General features: G+C 41.0%; 1 protein-coding gene across 1 annotated transcript in view; it reads right to left on the reverse strand.

Annotated features, from left to right (window-relative positions):
• LOC126170093 (zinc finger protein 628-like) overlaps window positions 1–23,055 on the reverse strand; it is a 368,212-nt gene that overhangs the window by 168,070 nt on the left and 177,087 nt on the right. Inside the window, exon 3 of the mRNA XM_049920696.1 lies at window positions 1,842–1,995. Within this exon, the coding sequence (XP_049776653.1) occupies window positions 1,842–1,995 (154 nt within the window). The remainder of the gene's footprint in view (window positions 1–1,841; window positions 1,996–23,055) is intronic.

Here is a 23,055-nt window from a genome sequence, read left to right on the forward strand (position 1 = left end):
GCGCCAACCTTGTGTGAATGCCCTGAAAAGCTAATCATTTGCATATCACAGCATCTTCTTCTTGTCGGTTAAATTTCGCGTCTGTAGCACGTCATCTTCGTGGTGTAGCAATTTTAATGGCCAGGAGTGTATTAATATGGGGAGTGTCGTTTATAACCTCTCGAACTCAGCTAGGGCACATACAGTGAGGTGTCCGAATGTGTGAAAAGGAATGGCAGTGCGTTCTTTGTCAAGAGCCGAAACCAGAGAAAGTACTGATGTTGTAAACTGGGTCCAGGAGCGAAATCGATGTTCTAACTCATCCCAAAGGCATTCAGGTGAGGTCACATTCAGGTCGGGATTCTTAGATTTTTTTTCCACAAACCACTGTCTTACATATCTTTTTTCACAAAACACTGCCTCACAGCTTTATGGTGGGTGCATTTTCATGCTGAGAAGAACAATCGTAATATCCGTACTCCATGCTTATCCTTCCATACTTAGCGTTTTCTTAAGCGCAATAAGGGGAAAACCATCCATCTGAGGGTGTGTGTGTAATCCAAAATACTGTAACATCTCTGTGTACAAACTCTTTGTGAAGCCATAGTGCCACAATATCTCTGTAACATGTTTTGTAAACAACCAGAGTAAGTGATGATTTGCGTATGAGTGATATTGTGTATTATGGAGGAGACAACTGTAAGTAAACAATCAAAAACACTATTTCTAACAGCAGCATTTAAAAACCTTCAAAAATTCATTGTGTACGATTTTCCGACTGCAATCTAATTTCTAAAAGACACAAGAGAGGGAGAAAATCACGCTTGCAAACAACACGAAACATATTCATGTAAACAAATGCACTTGAAAATGAGAATCAGTTCTCGAAACGCGTTGTGCTAAGCAGCAAAAAATAAATAAATTTAACAGCTTTCATTATTTAAATCAGAAATAACTGCTCTCCTTTTTAGGCTGCAATCTTTCGTCGCTATTTTCACTGAAGGTAAGGTCTTGTGGATTGTTAGGCCTCGTCAAATGGTTCAAATGGCTCTGAGCAGTATGGGACTTAACTTCTGAGGTCATCAGGCCCCTAGAACTTAGAACTACATAAACCTAACCAACCTAAGGACATCACGCACATCCATGCCCGAGGCAGGATTCGAACCTGCGACCGCAGCGGTCGCGCGCTGTAGCTCCTAGAACCACTCGGCCACTCCGGCCGGCTAGGCCGCGTCATGTTGATCTTCAAAATTGTTCACTGGTCAACGTTGTGACGGCTCTGCTGGGGTCTTCTTCTGAAATCTCCAGTTGGCTGAACACCTTCGAAAATCAGTTTTGCGTTCACTTGTAAAATGATGTTTTCCCGCGCTTATCCAGAAGAGATGGAGTTATTGGGTAAAATTCTTGAGACGACAATTTATGGGCCATTTTCACAGGATATGTGGCGATAACAGGTAGTGACAGACAGGGGGAATGACTAGGGTGCGCGAGGAATACAGGTAACTTCAAGAAAGCCAACTCAGCAGCACGACAATAAATTCTGATAAATTTTAGTTAATAATTGATCCACATACCCGAAAAACCTTTCAGTTTGCGTTAAAGAAATATCAATTTTGCTCTCTGGTTACCGGTTATGTTCATATGATATACATAATATCTTATGTTGGTAGTTCCTTATATCGCACAGCCCATCCATTTTCTGGCAGCCACAGGATGTACTGAATGGGTGTCAGCTGCTGTGGCCGGCCTGTGTGGAGCAGGACGTGACATGGATTATTTTGTGTGTGGCAACAAGCGCTTCCTTATCTGTCGCTGCCACATGTTGGTCGGCATGAAATCAGCCTAAACTACAGTGTACTTACGAGGCTGCTGCAGTTGAAGGTACAGTGAGGGCAGCGAAAGGGCTTGGCTCCAGTGTGGACACGCATATGTCTGCGCAGGTGGGAAGACACCCTCGAGCTGAACGAGCAGTGCTGGCAGCGGTGCGCGCGCTCGTTCAAGTGCATCTTCACATGTCTGAAACGCAACACACCAGCGTGCTGAAAGAGTAGAATTGGCAGCGGTGCGCGATCTCATTCAGACGCATCTTCACGAGCCTGAAACGCAATACACCAGCGAGCTGAACGAGCAGTGCTGGCAGCAGTGCGCGCGCTCGTTCAGGTGCATCTTCACATGCCTGAAACACAACACACCAGCGTGAAGAAAGAGTAGAATTGGCAGCAGTGCGCGATCTCATTCAGACGCATCTTCACATGCCTGAAACGCAATACACTAGCGTGCTGAAAGAGTAGAATTGGCAGCTGTCCACGATCTCATTCAGACGCATCTTCACATGCCTGAAACACAACACACCTGTATGCTGAAATGCAGTGCTGGTAGCAGTGCATATACTTGTTTAGCTGCATCTCTTACTGCCTCGAACGCGATACACACTCACTCACTGCAGATCAGTCAGAATAAGAAATAGAGTGACTGGCTATGTGACTGTAGTCAGAGGGAGATGGCCAGTCTGTAGACAGTAGCTTCTGAATGTGGCAGAAATGTACACCAGCTTACAAAGGCTTTGAAATTTCCAGTATATATGGGTATAAATTTGGGGTGGCAAGAAATGTATGTGATGTCTTCTGTGAATCAGAAGCCAGTATCTTTTAATACATTGCAGTTAGCTTTCATTTCAACAGAATCAATAACACATAAGATAAAGTATGACTAAACAGATTGATTGATAAATGTGGATGTTAGCTAAGTTAACTGTTATGTAAACAAATACTGAAAACATTAAACAGTGATGGAGAGAACCTAATTTTCTGGTCGGTCTGTCATCAGTTGGTCTCAGAACGATCAAAAAAAGCCAGAAGACTAATTAAGAAAAAGACAAAGAAAGAGAAAAAAGAATAAATGACGGAAAGTCCATTGTTTTGTTCGAATCCGTCATACCTGAAGGAGGTATACTATTTCGCACCAGTCCTACTGTTGAAAGACTATGACGTTGTTGTTTATTGTTTGTGATGGACAAAAAATCAGCATGATACTTTTCACTAAAAAATTGTGTCAGCTGTTTAATGAAATGGAAATGCGTTAGCTGATGGCTATAAGACCCACGTAAACATAAAGAATGCTGGATGGCTCAGTGTCAGTCGTGAAGAAGACCCTCGAACAGGTGGATGGATTCTGCTACCTGTGAAACAGAATAGCTAAAGAAGGAATGTCCAGGTTAAACATAGTAGCAAATACTGTACAAGACAATGGTGTTTTATATGAAAAATAAGTATTTTCTAATTTCAAAAAACTTAAGTCCTGGTACCAGAAAAATATTCACCAAAAGCTATATTTGGAGCACAGCTCTCTATGAGTGAGCTATGGGAGAAACAGAAATGAAACGATTAGAAACCTTTTGAAACGTGGAGCTACAAAAAGAGGTTGAAAATCAGATGGGTTTATAAAGTAAGGAATGTCCCGATTTAGTTTCATACTTACGTAGACCGTATTTAAGTACCTTTTCCGAGCTCCTGTGCGAAAGAGGAAACATTAGAGAAAGTTACGAATACAATGATAAAATAGAAGCCAACATTTTTTGTCAAATAAAGTAACTTTAGAGTTTCATTCTCTGTAAACTCTCAATTCCGACGACAGCTCAGCTGAACTGACACAGATATGATGTGCAGCGGCGACTTCCAGCGCAATTCTTAAGCGAGCCCGCTTTGCGAGTATTTCTCTGCACACTGTTTCCACTAAATATTTATCGTCGACTACGATGAAGTTTTCGCTAGCAATAAATGCCAAATGGAATAAAAAGCGCCGCCGTTTCCGCAGTTATCTCACTGGTAGTCATAATAACCGCGAGGACTTATTTCCTAATTCCGAGACAAAACTAAATTTCTCCGCCCACCAGCGGAGCGAATTCAGCGTAATTTTTTTATACAGCCGCGTCAGTAAACATTCGCAGCACTGGGCGTTTGTGTCGATTTTCAATAACATTAGGACAGCGAGGCGAAGAATTCGTGTCTGGACGCCATTCCATAAAGGAAAAGGGCCTCCAATGAATTCTTATTTATCGGCTCCGCTACAGTTTACAGCAATGGGGCCGTAAATATGCGACCCAACTTAATGATAGCGACGGCTGTCGAAGACGAAAACACTGAATCGATACGCGGGCCTTTCGCTTCGCCTTCGTGGAAGTTCCTTGCCGCCAAGTGCGATCCTGTCAATCATTTGTCTTTAAACCTCAGAAAAAAATCATGCAAAAAACAGCTCATAACTTAACTCGGAAAACACAAAGGAACTGAGTGATCATTGAGTTCTGATGTATGGTCACGTGAAGTAATTCTAAGAGATAAAGACTCAAACTGCAAGCAGCTGCCAGCCGATGTGGCCAAGCGGTTCTAGGCACTACAGTCTGGATCCGCGCGACCACTACGGTCGCAGGTTCGAATCCTGCCTCGGGCATGGATGTGTGTGATGTCCTTAGGTTAGTTAGGTTTATGTAGTTCTAAGTTCTAGGGGACTGCTGACCTCAGAAGTTAAGTCCCATAGCGCTCAGAGCCATCTGAACCATCTGCAAGCAGCTTGTGGCTCGATCCCACAAACAGATGCACTTTTGAAAAGCTGCTGCAATAAAAAAGGCAGCGATATCATTGTCATTGACGGTTATGTGTGACATGCAGTGAAAATTTTACTGCCGAGTCACCGTGCACTAGATAGTGGCTTCAGCTCCTCCTACCAATGTCGTTTTATGCAACATGCAATGTTATATCTGGCCTTCAAAACAACACGCGAGATTTTCATATTTTCTCGCTCGATTAAAAGGACCTTTCTGTAGGAAATTTAAAAGTTAAATTTTGTTCTGGGATACGTTTTCGCTAGAGGCCACGGTTTTCGAGTAATTCAAGAAAAACGTATAAAAATGACGTTCAAACATACGTCCATCTCTCATCAGTCAGAATTTCTAGTATGTTGTACGTGACGTTTGCTCCTATAACTTAAAAAAATTTCCGACGACACGAACAACTCCCCATATTCGCTCTTTTTTTGTCTCTATTGTTTGGACTTCTATGCCAGCTGCTTGGTCAGATATTTCGTAAACATTATTAATTTAAACGTGCCCGTGAAGGTATTAAAAGAAAAGTAACTTCTGTAAAAGTCACGCTAAAACTACGTTCATAATTTGATTCAAACTTAACTCTTACAAGCATAGTACTTATGTAGTCAGAAGGCCTGACAAGTACAAAAATGTAATTGTTTGGTTTATGCTGTTAAAATTCACAAAATAGTTTGGTAAAATTTACATATACGACACATTTACAATTTGTAAATACTCTACTAAGCCGGTGGCATAATAAGACCAGTCAATGAAGTACAAAAAAAGGTCGAATGTGGGAAATAATTCACGCAATCGCATATTTTTCCACAGTGGTAGAAGAGAGTTACATGAACAACATAGTATAAATTCTGTCCGGTAGGGCTGAATGTGGAAGTAGGTGTTCGTTTGAAGATCACGTTTGTCTGTTTTTCTTGAATAACTTGGAAACAACGGTCTCTATCGAAAACGTATCCCAGTACAAAATTTACTACATTAAATTTCCTATATCAAAGTCCTGTTCATTTTTGCCGATGGTCTGGTATTTATGTCGACCTATGCGCTATATGCGCTTTAGTTTGGGATTTATTCCCAGAGGTAAATCAATGGCACAGTTTGTAGTTCTGTGTAGAGGAAGAAAGTTTTTACACTTACTAACGTCCTATTCGGAACACTATCGTGCTAAAAAACAAAATAAATGTCAGACGCTGACATCATGAGGTCATGTGAGTGTTTGTCCGTCTTATGTGGCCTACCAAGCTCTTCTTTTTTGTGTATCCAAGAAGCTACTGAAGTTTTCACTGGCCTTTTGAGGCACATGGCACATTGTGATTCTTCGTGCCGTGGCGGCGGAGAAATGGCAGTATGGGGGGGGGGGGGAGGAGGAGGGAGAGAACGGTAGATACCAGGTAGCCATGAAGGAAAAGAGGTATAGAAAACCGTCAGATTGTCTTCTGAACCGAAGGGACTCTAAAAGGAAAACTGGATCTTCAGTACCTAAGCTACCACACAGGTGCTCAAACGGGAAATACTTTAGTACACTGTCCATCGCGCTGGTCTCGGCGGAGGTTCGAGTCCTCCCTCGGGCACGGTTGTGTGTGTTTGTCCTTAGGATAATTTAGGTTAAGTAGTGTGTAAGCTTAGGGACTGACGACCTCAGCAGTTAAGTCTCATAAGATTTCACGCGCATTTGATCACTGTCCATCACGAACCAAAAGGTGATGAGAAAACGAAACTAATGTCAAGCACGCCAACCACTGAGATTACTTAAGATCACCCAGAAACTGTCACAGTACTTGTCACTTTCTCCACAATTTTTCATAATTATGACTAATTTATTTCTTTTTCACTTCTATTGCTCTTTCCGTTCCCTCTCTAATTTTTATTATTACTAGTTCTCTTTTATTGTTATTAAAATTTTTTTATCATATTTTGTAGAGGGCAGTGTAATAGGTAAATTGGTAATGATACTACATCTACATACACATTCGAGCTTATTAAATGAAGGATATCTGCTATCTATTGAATCCTCTCTATTTCCTGAATCTATGTACGTATGGTTTACTTAAACAGTTGTTTCCCTTTCGTGGAAGATGGCGCTCTAATCGACATATCTCAAGTGTGTCTTCTTTTGCAATTGAGAATCAGTGCATTTGACTCACATTTCATTTGCGATGTAAATTAAAGATTTGTGTTCTAACAGTTGACATTAATGTTCCAAATTTACTTCAGTGTTGCAAATTTGACTGTGCAGTACAATACGGTTAGCTGTTTCGATGTCTGCTTAGAAACTACGCTTAGCGTTATCAAGGAACAACGATGTTGATGCAGTAGGTTTCTGTTCCCATCGGGATGCCTGGTATCAGTAAGTCTCCTTCCCTCTCACCACTGGGGAGCCTGATTTCGGTGAGTGTGTGTAGTATTTATAGGTGGTGCGTCCATTTTTATCACTTCACGGACATTTCGCCTTATTACAATGGTCGTGGTTTGTATTCCGCCGGTAGCTGGATAGCGGCCAGCGAGACTGTTACGGCGGCTGGAGGGAAACACACCGAAATCAGTCAACCTGATTGCGGGGTTCGAGGTAGGGCTGTTGATTAAATATCAGTATATCCACATACTTTCAAAAAATATCGGTTTGTATCGACGGGATTCATTCCCCGGTACATCGATATATCGATATCGGAAAGGCTATATCGGGTGCCGATATTTTTATTTTATATTATATCTTTGCCGAAACTGATGAACAGAGATCTAAATGACAACATTGGTCTTTGCGATGGGCGGAGACGACTGAGGATAAATGCTGACGTAATCGGCGCTACCAACAGAAACCTCAACATTTAACTGCACCACGCAATTTTGACACTAGAACTGCTACGTCTCTGGCTTTTGCAGAAATGAAAAAACAGGGAAGTCGACATGAAGTGTTCCGGATAAATCCAACACGTGATGAAACCAAAAAACGGACCCATCGGAAAACTTTCATTGTGCCACTTACATGCAGTTACCATTGTTAGCGAAGTTTTCCTTTCAATTGTTCCTCTAAGAGGGATAAGCAGGCTGCTAGCTTGTTGATGTACAAAATATCTAATAATAAATCAGTAACTTAACCATACAGCTCTAAAACTGTCCGTGTATTTACAATGTGCAGTCTATACTTTTCCGTCGATGTACTGAAATAACGATACTGTCATTTCTCTAAAAATCGATACATCGGATACCTGATTTTTTAAAAATATCAAAAGTCCTAGTTCGAGGGCAGCCACCGAAGTCAAGCGTTCCGTTGGTTTGGGGACTGACCACAATCAACGCTGTAGGATACAGAAAATTACGTTATCATAACAGTAGCTTATTTGCCAGAAATGTCAATGTTTAGCCATATTTTTGTAGTGTACAAAGACCTTTGCAACACTCAGGTAACTTCTGAATATCAGTATTGACCATTAAAACACAAAGGTTTACATTTATATCATAAATGAAATCTATAATCAAATGCGTCAGTTCTCAGGATGAGATTTTCACTCTGCAGCGGAGTTTGCGCTGATATGAAACTTCCTGCAAGATTAAAACTGTGTGCCGGACCAAAACTCGAAGTCGGGACCTTTGCCCTTTGCGGGCAAGTGCTCTACCAACTGAATTACCCAAGCATGGAAGTTTCATATCAGCACGAACTCCGCTGCAGAGTGAAAATCTCATTCTGGAAACACCCCGAGGCCATGGAAAAGCCATGCCTCCGCAATATCCTTTCTTCCAGGAGTGCTAGTTCTCCAAGTTTTGCAGGAGAGCTTCTGTAAAGTTTTGAAGGTAGGAGACGAGGTACTGCGGAAGTAAAGCTATGAGGAAGGACCTTGAGTCATGCTAGGGTACCTCAGTTGGTAGAGCACTTTCCCACAGAAGCAAATGTCCCGAGTTCGAGTTTCAGTGTGACACAAAGTTTTAATCTGCCAGGAATTTTGCGTCGTTACTTAATTGGAGAAACAGGTACACTTGATATTTGTCGGTTTTAGCGCCATCTGCCGCAATGGAAAACAATGCAACATAAAATACAAAATTGTCCATTTAGTATGTTGGGTAACTAAGAATCGATAAAGAAAAATGAATATTAAAGTACGTGAGATGCAACTTCTGTAAACTAACATGATATCACCTGAGCAACAAAGGACTTTGAGTGCTTCACATAATCCTGGATAATTGTGATTCGTCACGATCAAGACGCTGACCTTTTGTGGGCGCAAGAATGTACGTGGTATCAAATAACACAGCCAGCACCTGCACCTACACGTATGTAGGAATATTAACACGAGCACGGATTTAGAAAGCATCGCTCGTGGGAAACTAAGCTTGCCCTTTTCTCGCATGATATCCTGCGAACTATGGATGGCAACAGGCAGACTGTGTATCCCTATTTTTCCAGAAAACGTTTAACACTGTGCCACACAGCAGACTATAGACAAAGGTCCGATTAGGTTCCCAGCCACGTGAATCGCTCGAAGACTTCTAATTATTACAAGTAATTTCGGTTGTGTAGAATGTTATATGTAATACATATCAATTCACACAATAATGTTGGACTTTAGACAATACCTACAGATGTGTCACATACGTAATGTCATTGCTAATATTGTACACTGTTATTATTAATGTCACCAGAGGTTTTTAGTGTCATATGATCAATATGCTATTACTGTCATAACTGTTTCTTATATGATCCCATGTCTAAGATGTCGTATAGAAAGTTTGTTTCCTCCCCCGGCCTCTAACTAGAGCTCCTTTCTCCTCTATACAGGTAACACATCTAGCTATAATCATGTATTAATACTGGAGTCGTATATTTCTTCTGCACATGTAACAATTACAGTCTTGTTTCTTAAAAGTTAATTCTGTAAATGCAGCGTCACGTGATTCAAGTCGCACATCTTTCGACGTATAATAAAAACAACTACAAAATGATTTTAAAACGTCATGGGCATGCTGTAGTAAGTATATTTAAGGAGGGGAATAATAGTTTCACATTAAAAATTACAGTGGGAAAGCCGTTCGCTACAGTCAGCTGGTGTCCGAATACGTTAACTTTGTAACGCGCCGCACGGCGAAAGCCAATTCCACTTTTGATATTGACTAAGACATTTTAAAGTTTGACTAAAAACTATGTGTACATGAGATATATGATCGCTTTACGTGTCACTACAATTATTCTAAACATCTGTTTACGTAAAAGTTTGTTCCATCTTTTTAATGTAAGTTCTCTGTACAACAGAGCTCATCTGAAGAAATTGTTAAAGCGACAGGACATAGACAATGCTCCACTGAACATTTGAGATAGGGAACCTGGGGTTGGAGAAACCAGCTTAAGGAGACAATAGAAATAAAAATCACATTACTGTGTACTTTTTCTTACTTTAGTTACACTTAACCGCAAATACAGTCACTGACACAATGAACGTACCATTTGTACTGTATCTTACAAAATGTGTCAAAACTGACGGCCTTCGACCTCAATGCAAGCGTGACGTCGGCGAACAAGATTCTGACGCAACCTGACAAACATCCGTCGTGTGTTTCGAATCACATCATAGACAGCTACAATTCTGGAAATTCCTCGTTTCCTTGCAAGAAATAAAGATTGTACATGTAAATAAACAGCACAGTACGTGAATACTTGTACGCTTGTTTGTTGTAAATAAGCTGGAAACAGCAATGTTAGACAAAGCAATAGATAATTTTACTTCCGTATCTCCATAAGCTGGCTTCTCTGACCCCACGTTTCCTACCTCAGATTCTTCAGTGGAGCGTTCTCTATGCCCCATTACATTTTTGCGCACTCTTAGGGAAACACCTTGTATATAGCAGTCAAGACTAGAGAGTGTTATTGAGCCAAAACATGGTCGCAGACATCCTAAAAGAGGTACTGTCCAACGAACGGCCAGCCCTGTGGCCGAACGGTTCTAGGCGGTTCAGTCTGGAACCGTGCGACTGCTACGGTCGCAGGTTCGAATCCTGCCTCGGGCATGTATGTGTGTGCTGTCCTTAGGTTAGTCAGGTTTAAGTAGTTCTAAGTCTAGGGGACTGATGACTTCAGATGTTAAGTCCCATAGTGCTCAGAGCCATTTGAACCATTTTTATCCAAAGTAACGAAAAAAAAATCCTGTAAGGTTCAAATACAGCATTAGTAGCGAGCTGCTTGACACAGTTACTTTAATTATGTAGGTGTAACGCTGCATAGCGATGTGAAATGGAACGAGCACTTCAGTCTGGTAGGAGGGAAGGCGAATGGTCGATTTATTGGGAGGATTTTGGGACCATGTAGCTCTATAAAGGAGACATTGTATAGAACGCTAGTGCTACCCATTCTTGAGTACTGTTAGAATGTTTGGATCCCCATCGGGACCGATTAAAGGAACACATCGTAGCAATTCAGAGGCAGGCTGCTAGATTTGGTACCGGTAGGTTCGAACAACAGGCAAGTGATATGTAGATGCTTCGGAAACTCAAATGGGAATCCGTGGATGGAAGGCGATGTTCTGTTCTAGATACATTTGAGTAAACTTACAAAACCGGCATTTGAAGCTGACTTCCGAGCGGTTCTACTCTGCCAACATACACTACTGGCCATTAAAATTGCTACACCAAGAAGAAATGCAGATGATAAACGGGTATTCATTGCACAAATATATTATACTAGAACTGACACGTCAAAACATTTTCACGCAATTTGGGTGCATAGATCCTGAGAAATCAGTACCCAGAACAACCACCTCTGGCCGGAATAACGGCCTTCATACGCCTGGGCATTGAGTCAAACAGAGCTAGGATGGCGTGTACAGGTACAGCTGCTCATGCAGCTTCAACACGATACCACAGTTCATCAAGAGTAGTGACTGGCGTATTGTGACGAGCCAGTTGCTCGGCCACCATTGACCAGACGTTTTCAATTGGTGAGAGATCTGGAGAATGTGCTGGCCAGGGCAGCAGTCGAACATTTTATGTATCCAGAAACGCCGCACAGGAACTGCAACATTCGGTCGTGCATTATCCTGCTGAAATGTAGGGTTTCGCAGGGATCGAATGAAGGGTAGAGCCACAGGTCGTAACGTCCACTGTTCAACGTGCAGTCAATGCGTACAAGAGGTGACCGAGACGTGTAACCAATGGCACCCCATACCATCACGCCGGGTGATACGCCAGTATGACGATGACGAATACACGTTACCCATGTGCGTTCACCGCGATGTCGCCAAACACGGATTCGACCATCATGATGCTGTAAACATAACCTGGATTTATCCGAAAAAATGCCATTCGTGCACCCAGGTTCGTCGTTGAGTACACCATCACAGGCGCTCGTGTCTGTCATGCAGCGTCAAGGGTAACCGCAGCCATGGTCTCCGAGCTGATAGTCCATGCTGCTGCAAACGTCGTCGAACTGTTCGTGCAGATGGTTGTTGTCATGCAAACGTCCCCATCTGTTGGCTCAGGGATCGAGACGCGGCTGCACCATCCGTTACAGCCATGCGGATAAGATGCCTGTCATCTTGACTGCTAGTAATACGTTGCCGTTGGGATCCAGCACGGCTTTCCGTATTACCCTCCTGAACCCACCGATTCCATATTCTGCTAACAGTCATTGGATCTCGACCAACGCGAGCAGCAATGTCGCGATACGATAAACCGCAATCGCGATAGGCTACAATCCGAGCTTTATCAAAGTCGGAAACGTGATGGTACGCATTTCTCCTCCTTACACGAGGCATCACAACAACGTTTCACCAGGCAACGCCGGTCAACTGCTGTTTGTGTATGAGAAATCGGTTGTAAACTTTCCTCATGTCAGCACGTTGTAGGTGTCGCCACCGGCGGCAACCTTGTGTGAATGCTCTGAAAAGGTAACTGTTTGCATATCACAGCATCTTCTTCCTGTCGGTTAAATTTCGCGTCTGTAGCACGTTATCTTCGTGGTGTAGGAATTTTAATGGCTGGTAGTGTAAACTGCGCGTGAGGACCAGGAAGATATTCGAGTAATAAGGGTTCTTACGGAGTCATATAGACAGTCGTTTTTCCCTCTGTCTGTTTACGAGTGCAAAAGGAAAGGTGGTGGTACAAGGTGGTATCCGCCTCGCACCACAAAGTGGCTTGCGGAGTATGCAGATGTAGATTACTGTAGAGGAGAGACGGCATGACACAGACGTCGGAATCCGGGGCGGCTGCCGCCCGGCACACGCTGCTCAGCCGGCCGGAGGCTGGCGAGACCGGAGTCGCGTCTCGGCCGTAATTATTCGCGAGGTGCTCTGGGCCCGCCGCCGTCGCCGCTGCTCCTGCAGCCGCCGCCGCTGCTGCTGCTGGCTAATTGTTATCTATGCGGCACGTGGCCGCTGCAACATTCAGCAGCCGTGACGGAGCGCCCTGGCTGGGGCTGCCTGCCCTGTCTCTGCTCCACTCCCTAGCCGTGCCCTCGCATCTCACACGCAACGCACGCACGTCACAACGCAGCTGACAACCACCTTGTGTGACTGCCAAATCATTCACTAGCACGCATCGATATCTTTTTTTTTAAATGCGCTAAGTATAACACCTACGCTGCTTTTATTCCTGCAACTATACCGCTGACTCTGCAACACCGTGAAGGTGGCATGTAGCAAACGTCAAATTCGCAAGAAGTGCACTATATTTGCTATCAAATGTACAGTTTGGCTTTAGAAGTCGTGTAACAACTGAAAATGCTACATTTTCTTTTCTCTGCGAGGTACTCGATGGGCTAAACAAAAAGTTTCGAACACTTGGCGTATTTTTTGATTTAACAAAGGCATTTGATTGTGTTGATCACAAAATATTGCTCCAGTAGTTGGAGCATTACGGAATACGGGGAGTAGCTCACAATTGGTTCACCTCTTACTTTAGCAACAGGCAGCAAAAACGTCATTATTCAGAATATTGATAACGGCTGTGATGTATGATCTGAGTGCGGTACTATCAAGTGGGGGTACCCCAGGGATCAGTGTTGGGGCCGCTCCTGTTACTTATTTATATAAATGATATGACCTCTAGTATTACGGGTAACTCTAAAATATTTGTTTGCTCATGACACTAGCTTGGTTGTAAAGAATGTTTTGTGCAACATTGATTCGGTTTCAAATAGTGCAGTACATGACCTCAGTTCATGGCTTGTAGAAAATAAACTAACGTTAAGTCACAGTAAGACTCAGTTTTTACAGTTTCTAACACACAATTCAACAAAACCTCACATTTTAATTTCATATAACGGGCATATGATTAGTGAAACTGAACAGCTCAAATTTCTAGGTGTTCAGATAGATAGTACGCTGTCGTGGACAGCCCACGTTCAGGATGTTCTTCAAAAACTTAATACTGGCATTTTTACTATTCGAACGGTATCTAAAGTGAGTGATATTAGTCTACTTTGCTTATTTTCGTTCGCTTATATCGTATGGTATTATATTTTGGGGTAACTCTTGCAATTCTAAAAGAATATTTTTGGCTGAGAAATGGGCGATTCGGGCAACAAGTGTTGTGAGTTCACGAAGCTCCTGTCAACCTCTGTGCACGAGTCTGGGTATTTTGACGTTGGCCTCTCAATATGAATATCCCTCACTGTCGTTTCTTGTTACCAATATTAGTTTATTCCCAAGAATAAGCAGCTTTCACTCTGTTAATACTCGTCAGAAATCAAACCTGCATTTGGATCGGACTTCTTTAACTCTTGTGCAAAAAGGTGTGCAGTATAATGCTGTATCCATTTTCAATAAGCTGCCACTCGAATTAAAAAATCTTAGCAGTAATCCACTCGCTTTCAAATCCAAACTGAAGAGTTTCCTCATGGGTCACTCTTTTATTCTATCGAGGAGTTCCTTGAAAAATTAAGCTGATTCTTATCGTATTGCTGATAGCGTTTACTTAAACTTACGGACTGACTTTTTTCAGGTTCATGAACATTTATTTTTATCTGTAATCAATTTTATGTTGTAATTGCATGTACTGACACGTTCCATGACCTTGGAGATTTGCTCCTCAATTTAGTCCTACGGAACATGACGTGTTAGTAGATAAATAAACATACAAAATGGAAATGAAGTCCCAGGCTTCTTGACAGAGCGTAGGGGAACGATGCGGGAGACCTGCACCGCCGTACTAGGCAAGGTCTTAATGCAGGTGGTTTGCCGTTGCCTTCCTCCGACCGTAGTAGGGATGAATGTTGATGATGAAGACGACACAACAACACCCAGTCATCTCCGGACAGGTGAAAATCCCTGACACCGCCGGGAATCGAACCCGGGACCCCTGCTCGGGAAGAGAGAACGCTACCGCCAGACCACGAGCTGCGGACACTCCATACAAACTGTTAGTATTTCAGTACAAATGAGAATCTTACCACGATACGAGACACTCGAGGTCTCGTGTCAGCATCGTTAGACAATAAAGGCAGCGCCTTTTCGCTGTGAGTAGTCCTTCTCTGTCTCTCACAATCTTTATCTTTTGAATTTTCTCTTTATAAGAGTACTGAAGGGCCATGAGCTTTAATTATAAAAAACCATTCAAAAGCCAAGATATATATTTTATTCAATACAACCGGTTTCAACAGTCTTAAACATTTCTTTGTAGTAACACATGTAGATATTACGCTGACCTCGTGCACAATACGTCAAGTGGATAAAACTCAGCACAGTATAAACATTTGTCATTACTAAACAATGTCATGTAACAAGCATCTGTGAGCAATATGTATATGGACATGGCCTTTTGGACAAAGTGCTTTCTGTTTTTAAATATTTTAGCGATGGCAAAAGTTCATCATGTGCCGACTTTTATCCACTTGATTTCTTGTGCATGAGGTTTAGCAAAAAATTAACATGGTTTACCATCAAAAAATGTTTAATACCTTAATAAGACAGCTAAAACTGTTGAAATCGGTTGTCTTGAATAAAAAATATTTTGTGAACTTTCAGCATAATGGAGTAGCTTGGGTCAGCAACAGTAGAACGAAAAACCAGTCCAAGTTGCAAATTTTTACATTTTATTCATTCGATGACTATTTTCGGCCCGAGACCCATTTTCGAATCAACGTAACATAGTCGAAAATGGCATTTCCGAGGATGTATGTACTGAAAATGTTCGTTGCATATTTTTGACATCTTCGGAAATGCCATTTCCGACTATGTTATGATGATTTGAATACGGGTCTCGGCCCGAAAATAGTCATCGAATGAACAGAAAGTAAAAATTTGCAAATTGGACTGGTTTTCGTTCTACTGAAAAAATTTTGTGCGATCTTGGCTTATGAATGATTTTTGACTTTACCTTTTATTTAAGTACCTAATTCTACTGATGATAATAAGACACTGACGAAAAAATGTGATAATCAAAAGTAATTGATGTAGAGTGATGAAACGTCGTGAATAAATCTGTCTAGCTAACATATTTCATTGATTAACATTGCAAGATCACAGGTTAATGTAAGAGCGAGAGGCCATAGAAAATGTGAAATGCTGGTATTTTAAAAACCGGTGTAACAACCAGATTATTGAATTCAAGCAAGCAAACGTCCATGAATTGTGTTTTTGAGGTTCCGGATGTCAGTTTGTTGGATGGAGTTCCATGCCTGTTGCACTTGGTCGGTCAACACATGGACGGTTAATGCTGGTTGTGGATTACGCTGGAGTTGTCGTCTGACAATGTCCCACATGTGCTCCATAGTGGACACATCTGGTGATCGAGCAGGCCAAGGCAGCTTGTCGATACTCTGTAGAGCGTATTCGCTTATAACACCGCTACGTGGACGATAGATATCCTGTTGGAAAACACGCTCTGGAATGCTGTTCATGAATGGCACCACAACAGGTCGAATCACCAGACTTTTTGTGACGGACTGTGCTAAAGTGATCCGTGCAGCTTCATTGACCACTGCGGTTGCTCAGCACGTTCTGTCAGAGGGCTTGCTGCCCTCTGTAAGAAAAAAAAATTGTGTGAATGGATCAGTGGTGAACTTGAACGTGTGTCAAGTGATGTCCGCCCATGCCCAGACCAAAAGCAACGAACGATCATGAACAAAATAGAAAAAAAAAGTTGTCAGAGCAACCGTCTAAGAGGCAGGAGACCCGAGTTCGTATAGCTGCCCAACACAAATTTTCAACTTTCCTCGTTGATTTCAACCAATATCTACTCGCAGTCAATGTCTGTAATCCATTTGTGGCGTTTAGTAATTATTAGTGATTCCCTTGGACCTAGCTTTCAGAGCTAAGGGTTTAATATTAGAAATAGACACTATGAAGACGTTTTCCATGTTTAGCTACGCTGTGAATTTTGTGTTCAGTGCAGCCAACGCAGAGAATCCGGTTTCGCAACGGTAGGCTGTTGAAAATGGTACGACGTGCTCTTGTTTTCAGTGCAGAAAATGCCATGCAATCATGACAAAAATTCAAAGAGCGATTTATTATTAAATTATCTTTTGACTTCGCTATTTGCCGTGAAGTCTATGAATTTTTCTTCTTCGGAAGCTGGGGGACCTTCGGGACGATTCTCGCGCGCTACATTTAAGGCAGAGAGGAATAGAGGGCCATCGATTTTATGAATGTAGCGGATCGGTGTTGCGAAATATCAGTAATTTCTAATGTTTGTGTCTTTCGCCTCAAAAGGTTGCTATCGATGCACCGGCCCCATCGATGGGCCCGTTCGATTTCTCAGCAGATACTGATAATACGTGCAGTCTAGCAGCCGGTTAAGTGTACTTCGTGTTCCCAGATATTCGCCATTTTAGTAGTGAGTAGTTCCACGAAGACAAAAGCAACAGTGAAAGATGGTAAGACTTGCACTACGTACTTGTAATTAACAGGTATTAATGATTGAAACGTCGTACTGACCTGGTAATATTGATTAAATTTTTACACTCAATATTGAGAAGTACAAGCAGTTAACACCATTTTGTCACATTCACAATCCGAAGTTATGTTCTGTGGACGGACAGTAGGTGTTTTAAGCGATGCCATGACGATTACCTTGAGTGAGCCATTTCGAATTTTGTCTAATATTAGGCCTAAGAAGTAATGTTTTCATTATATTTTTCATAATAGTTAGTTTGTAATTGTTCTGATAGTCAATCACATGGGCTTTTTTTCCACCTTCGAAGACAGAAATGCTACTTTTAGCTTCCTTGGTGGCGAATACATGTTTTTCCGTTTTAGATTCCAACAAAAACACCTAACAATAAAAAACTGAAATGTATTGAAAATTAATTAGATGTGTATGGTATTCAAAAGCTATTACACTGTAAGCCATTCTCATGAAAACTGACTGGATCAATGAAAAAAATCAGCCCCCTTGAATGGATCGATGACACATGTGTTTATTATTGAAATATGTCATTAAAAGTGAATATTTGTGTCTTTATTGTTACTACACTTAAGTGCAAAAGACAGTGTTCAAGTAATATTAAAAATAAAACATTTATTACAATATCCAAGTATTTTATTACACATTTTCTTTAGGTGGCCCATCGACAGCAACCAATCAATATATATTGTTTTCGTACGAGAATGTGAGTGTAAGGGGGGGGGGGGGGGGAGGGGCGGGGGAAATAGATGAAAATTATGATTGAAAATTGGGTCGCGAATATTGAAAAGTTGAGAAACGCTGCACCATATTTCTGTTGTAAGCGGTTACTATATTTCCCAGACAGCAAAATTCTATTAGAATTTTATTTCCTATGTTAATTTTTGCCCTTACTAGTATGTTCGATTTATGTTACACGATTATTTTAGTAGTTGAGTTTATTTTCAGTTTGAAACTGTCCAAGGCACCAGACAAAAATTTTAACATATATTTCATGTCCTTTTCATAATCTAATAAGATTACTACTCATCAGCACATCGAATACACTGTATTTATCCACTATTAATTTTCGTCGCTTTGGTGTCGGTTTTCATTTCGTTGTTTGTACTGCATTTGCTGTACATAATATGGAGAGAAAGAACACCTGTTCTTATTCTACCACTTTCATAACGCAATACCTCACCAAAGAACCTCTTGTTTATCTATTTTTATAGCCTCTCGTGGAGTTTATAGCTATACATAACTTACCTGTCTTTTTACAAACATGTTTAGGATCCGAAATTTTCATCGTGTTTATGCTTTGTAATTTTAGTTACTTGCCGATTAACTACTGACCTGTAGAACTTCTGTCTTTCACTTTCTATATCTAACTAACTGATACCCGGCAACTTGATGCCGCAGACGAAATAATTGTGGAACTTTGAAAGAGTCATCTTGTTTAATTAAGAATGGTACAATATTTGTTTTATTGTCGATCATGTATATATTAATTCAGACTGAATTATATATAACGGAGAAGTATAAATGCTATTTATTTTATTTTGTTGGCTTTTTGTTCAAGTGCGTTAGGGTAGACAAAATTTTTCGTTTTTCCGTCCTCAGCAAAATCATATAGATTTCTTGGCTGTCCGACTCGTGTAAACAAACTATTTTCAGCACGAAATTATACAAGTTAAAGCTTTACCGCTGTCTAAACATTGTACCAATTAAAATCTACATACAACTAGCCACACGAAAAACATGGGTTCTCTAGATTCAATCACCGGCATTTCCGTGGGAATTATGGTATGCGTGGAATAAGGACATTTTCTCATTTCGACTTTCCATTAAGAATAGTTGCTTTGATGACATTCGGCATCACTTCCTTCAAAGCGGGTATTGTTCCATTACATAATAGGGTTGCATTAATGTTACGAAAGAGAATAATTGGCACGCCTATTTTTCTATTAGATATAATTCAAATTTATCGGCATCGAGATGGGAATGGCAAAATAAAACACTGATCTGTTTGTTTTTGTCACACTGAAACATCTCACTAATTCCATGCTCTTTCAAATACATCTGCCGGTACGACACGTGCGCCACCTAATGTAATTTAATTGCGCTGTGCCTATAATCTTCGCGCAAGTGCAAGCAATAAGTTGACAAAGCTTTTTTGCAAGCGAATTAACGGTATGGCAGCGCATAAAATACGAACAAACAAATAACCATTGATTTTTATATATTAGATACGCAATATCAATATTTTGTTTCGGCTCTTAGTATAGTCAGAGTAATAGAACAGCGCTGTTGAGTTGCAAGTGGGCCAAAGAAATGTCAGGTGAATAATTTCAGACTGGATGGTCCTAGGTTCAGCAATGATGCCCAAGCAACATGAGGGAGGGAGGGGGAGTACTGGTCTCCATCGCTGACGAGACGTTAAACACTAATCTTCCTCGTCAAATTTCGCAGCCATTCATTCACGCGCTCCCTCGCACATGCATCCGCGTAACCCGCTGGTCAACACTCGACACCTTACCTGGCAAGATTATGGCCTTCAAGCAACCTCTCACATCCGACCAGGTGTGGTTCGGATTCTGTTTAGACTACAAAGTGGAAAGCAAATGAGTTACACAAATAATAATAATAACAATAAGAATTATGATGATGATGTTACAGTAATGGACATAATTACGGCATGACTTTAGTCTCATTAACATTGTGTTAAGAACACTTACGGTAGTATGAGTTTCCAGTCAACTGGGAGCTATAAACTACAAGAAAGGATGGCAGCAGTGCCGATAGAATCTCATATCTAGAAGGAGCACACTGGCTCTGGGAACAGCGAAAAATAGTAGATATTAGTCTGCAGCAGAAATTACGAAAAAAGTAGCGGAAAGAGAGAGAGAGAGAGAGAGAGAGAGAGAGAGAGAGATTCAGATCTAAGGTGTTATCTTCACATCTCTCTCTCTCTCTCTCTCTCTCTCTCTCTCTCTCTCTCTATATATATATATATATATATATATATATATATATATATATATAATGCGTCACAGTTAGTTTGTGTGTCCTCTGTATGTGCCACAGACTGAATGAGTTTTATTTTGCTGTAACAGTACTTAGCCTACTGTAATAGTACTTGCAAACATTACACATTTTTGACTGCCTACAATAGTATAGCAGTGTTCGTGCGCGTTGCTCTTTCTTTGGTATGTTTAGTGAAATTCTGCAATGGTTTATTCAACATCTCATTCGATGCGTTAATAAAACGCGTGAAGTTAAGTGGATACTGTTAATCCAGTTAGTTTCGACCAATCGCAGCAGAGTAGATGGATTTTAATTGATAGAGTGTTTAGACAGCAGGAAAGCTTTAACTTGGACAATTTCGTACTAAATATGGTTTCTTTACGTAGAAGAACTCAACATATTTCAGTATTCCAGGCTCTGTTCTTCTTGTATCGATGAGTATTAATTATTATTATATTCAAAGTGGAACTACAGCTCAGTAACTTATGAGAACAGTCAATTTTTATATATATTTTTAGTTGTACGAGTATTAAATGCTACACACTTTTACTCGTTTCATTAGTGAGAAATCGTGTTTCTTCATCATTCTTTAGATTTTTTTTGAGTGAATACGGTCAGTTACTGGAAGCAAGATTAATTAAGGGAAGCTACGTCAGTAACAACGCGGAAAGCTTTCGTCTTCGCTAACTTCCGTTCTAACTCGAAAACGGCACAACGAACCGATTTTTTTTTCTTCTTAGTAGTCATTTTTCAGCAAAACCTGCCCTGAAACACCCTTACAAACTTTTCAGGCCGTTTCTGAAAAACCAAGCACAGTCATTGTAACGTATTCGAAGATGTCTAGACAGAACGACATTGTGCGAATGTCACTGTAGATACGTCTTCAGAGAAATAGTTCTCAATTAATTTTTCTGACTGCAGCATCTGAAAATGCATATCTCATTTGCAGTCACTTGTGGAGCGAATATATCCGCTGGCCACTAGGATAGCGATGCAGTCATAGATAACCCTCCTCCCCCAGTCTCACCCCTTTCCTCGCGATCCCCGCCCACGGAGCTGACGCAGCTGCTGATACTTCGTCCAGTAGTTCAAAGAAAACAGCTCGTTTTATATTAACGTCTTCGTATTAATCTCAAAGCTAGAAATTTCTCGACATCCACTGCTCATTATATACATGAAAGAAACGCGTTTGTGCAATTACTGCCTTAATGTCTTACACATCTTCTCACTGCACAAAGAAGTCATGCTTGTCAACTCTAGAACATAAAATACGATATCCCAAATTAAACGCCACATGGAACCTTACCAAAAATAATTAATTGAATTATGTGATCTAAAACATAAAAAGATAAGAATATTTCAGATGGTAGTACAACTTGTGAGAGACACGTGTCCATTTCACTGCCAGTTTTCTGTCAACGCAGAAGCCGAATTTCTCATTTTAAACTCTGAATGTTCTCCGGGCAGAACGGCAAGTAACAAAACACAAATATCTCAGGTGTCAGTTTACTATTGTGAAGTACAAGTCTAGCGTTTCGTCGATGTTTCTATGTTCTTACAACTTTGTAGGCGATCCACAGACTACGTATTGTAATTTCCCCCCACTATAGTTTGTGGAACATTTCTGTATGACTTTCACGCAGGCTAAACAAACCCTTGACAAATCGTGCATCTCTTCTTTGAATCTTTTCTATCTCTTCAATTAATCCTACTTCGTAATGGTCGAATCCGTACAAACGATACTTAAGAACTGGGTGAACAATGACTTTGCAAGTGAACTCTATCGTGCGTGAGCTACAATTCCTTAGACTTTTTACAATAAGTGTGAGTTCTTTTCTGGTCTCTCCACCGCGTGGTTTATATGAGCGTGTTATTATTGTTGTTGTTGTTGTTGTGGTGTATTATCCGAAGACTAGTTTGATGCAGATCTCCACGCTAGACTACCCTGTGCAAGCCTTTTCATCTCTGCATAACTACTGCAACGTTCATCCATCAGACCCTGATTACTGTGTTCATGTCATGTCTTCCTCTACAATTTTTACGTTTTCCGAGTCAAACTGTTTTGGTATAACACATCTGGCGTACAATGACATCAGAGGTGTGCAGTACAGGTAACACACCAACATCCTCGGCAACAGTGCGTTGTAATATCACATTTTATTATTGAAATAACTGTGTCAGATACTTTCGTGTGTGTAGCAACCAAACACGTTACTCCGTGCATAAAAAAGCGTACATTATCATTGTATTATCTCTGATTTTTATTATCTCTGTTATTGAATGTAATGTTAATTACTCCGAGCCGTCAGCGGTGGCCGAGCGGTTCTAGGCGCTTCAGTCAGGAACCGCGCGTCTGGTATGGTCGCAGGTTCGAATCCGCCTCGGGCATAGATGTGTGTGATGTCTTTATGTTAGTTAGGTTTAAGTAGTTCTAAGTTCTAGGGGACTGATGACCTTAGATGTTAAGTCCCGTAATACTCAGAGCCATTTGAACCATTGACTGCAAATTTGTTCATGCTCTGATAAAGACGAAGGGAACTTACAGTTTTGAATATTACGTATTACAACTCGACTGTACGAGTAAAAGTTGTATTCGAGGAAGAAACAAACGAGTGTGATAAATAATTACGTGAGACTCTAACGTAAATAGTACT

The sequence above is a fragment of the Schistocerca cancellata genome, chromosome 1, assembly GCF_023864275.1.
Source record: "Schistocerca cancellata isolate TAMUIC-IGC-003103 chromosome 1, iqSchCanc2.1, whole genome shotgun sequence".
NCBI classification, from domain to species: Eukaryota; Metazoa; Arthropoda; class Insecta; order Orthoptera; family Acrididae; genus Schistocerca; species Schistocerca cancellata.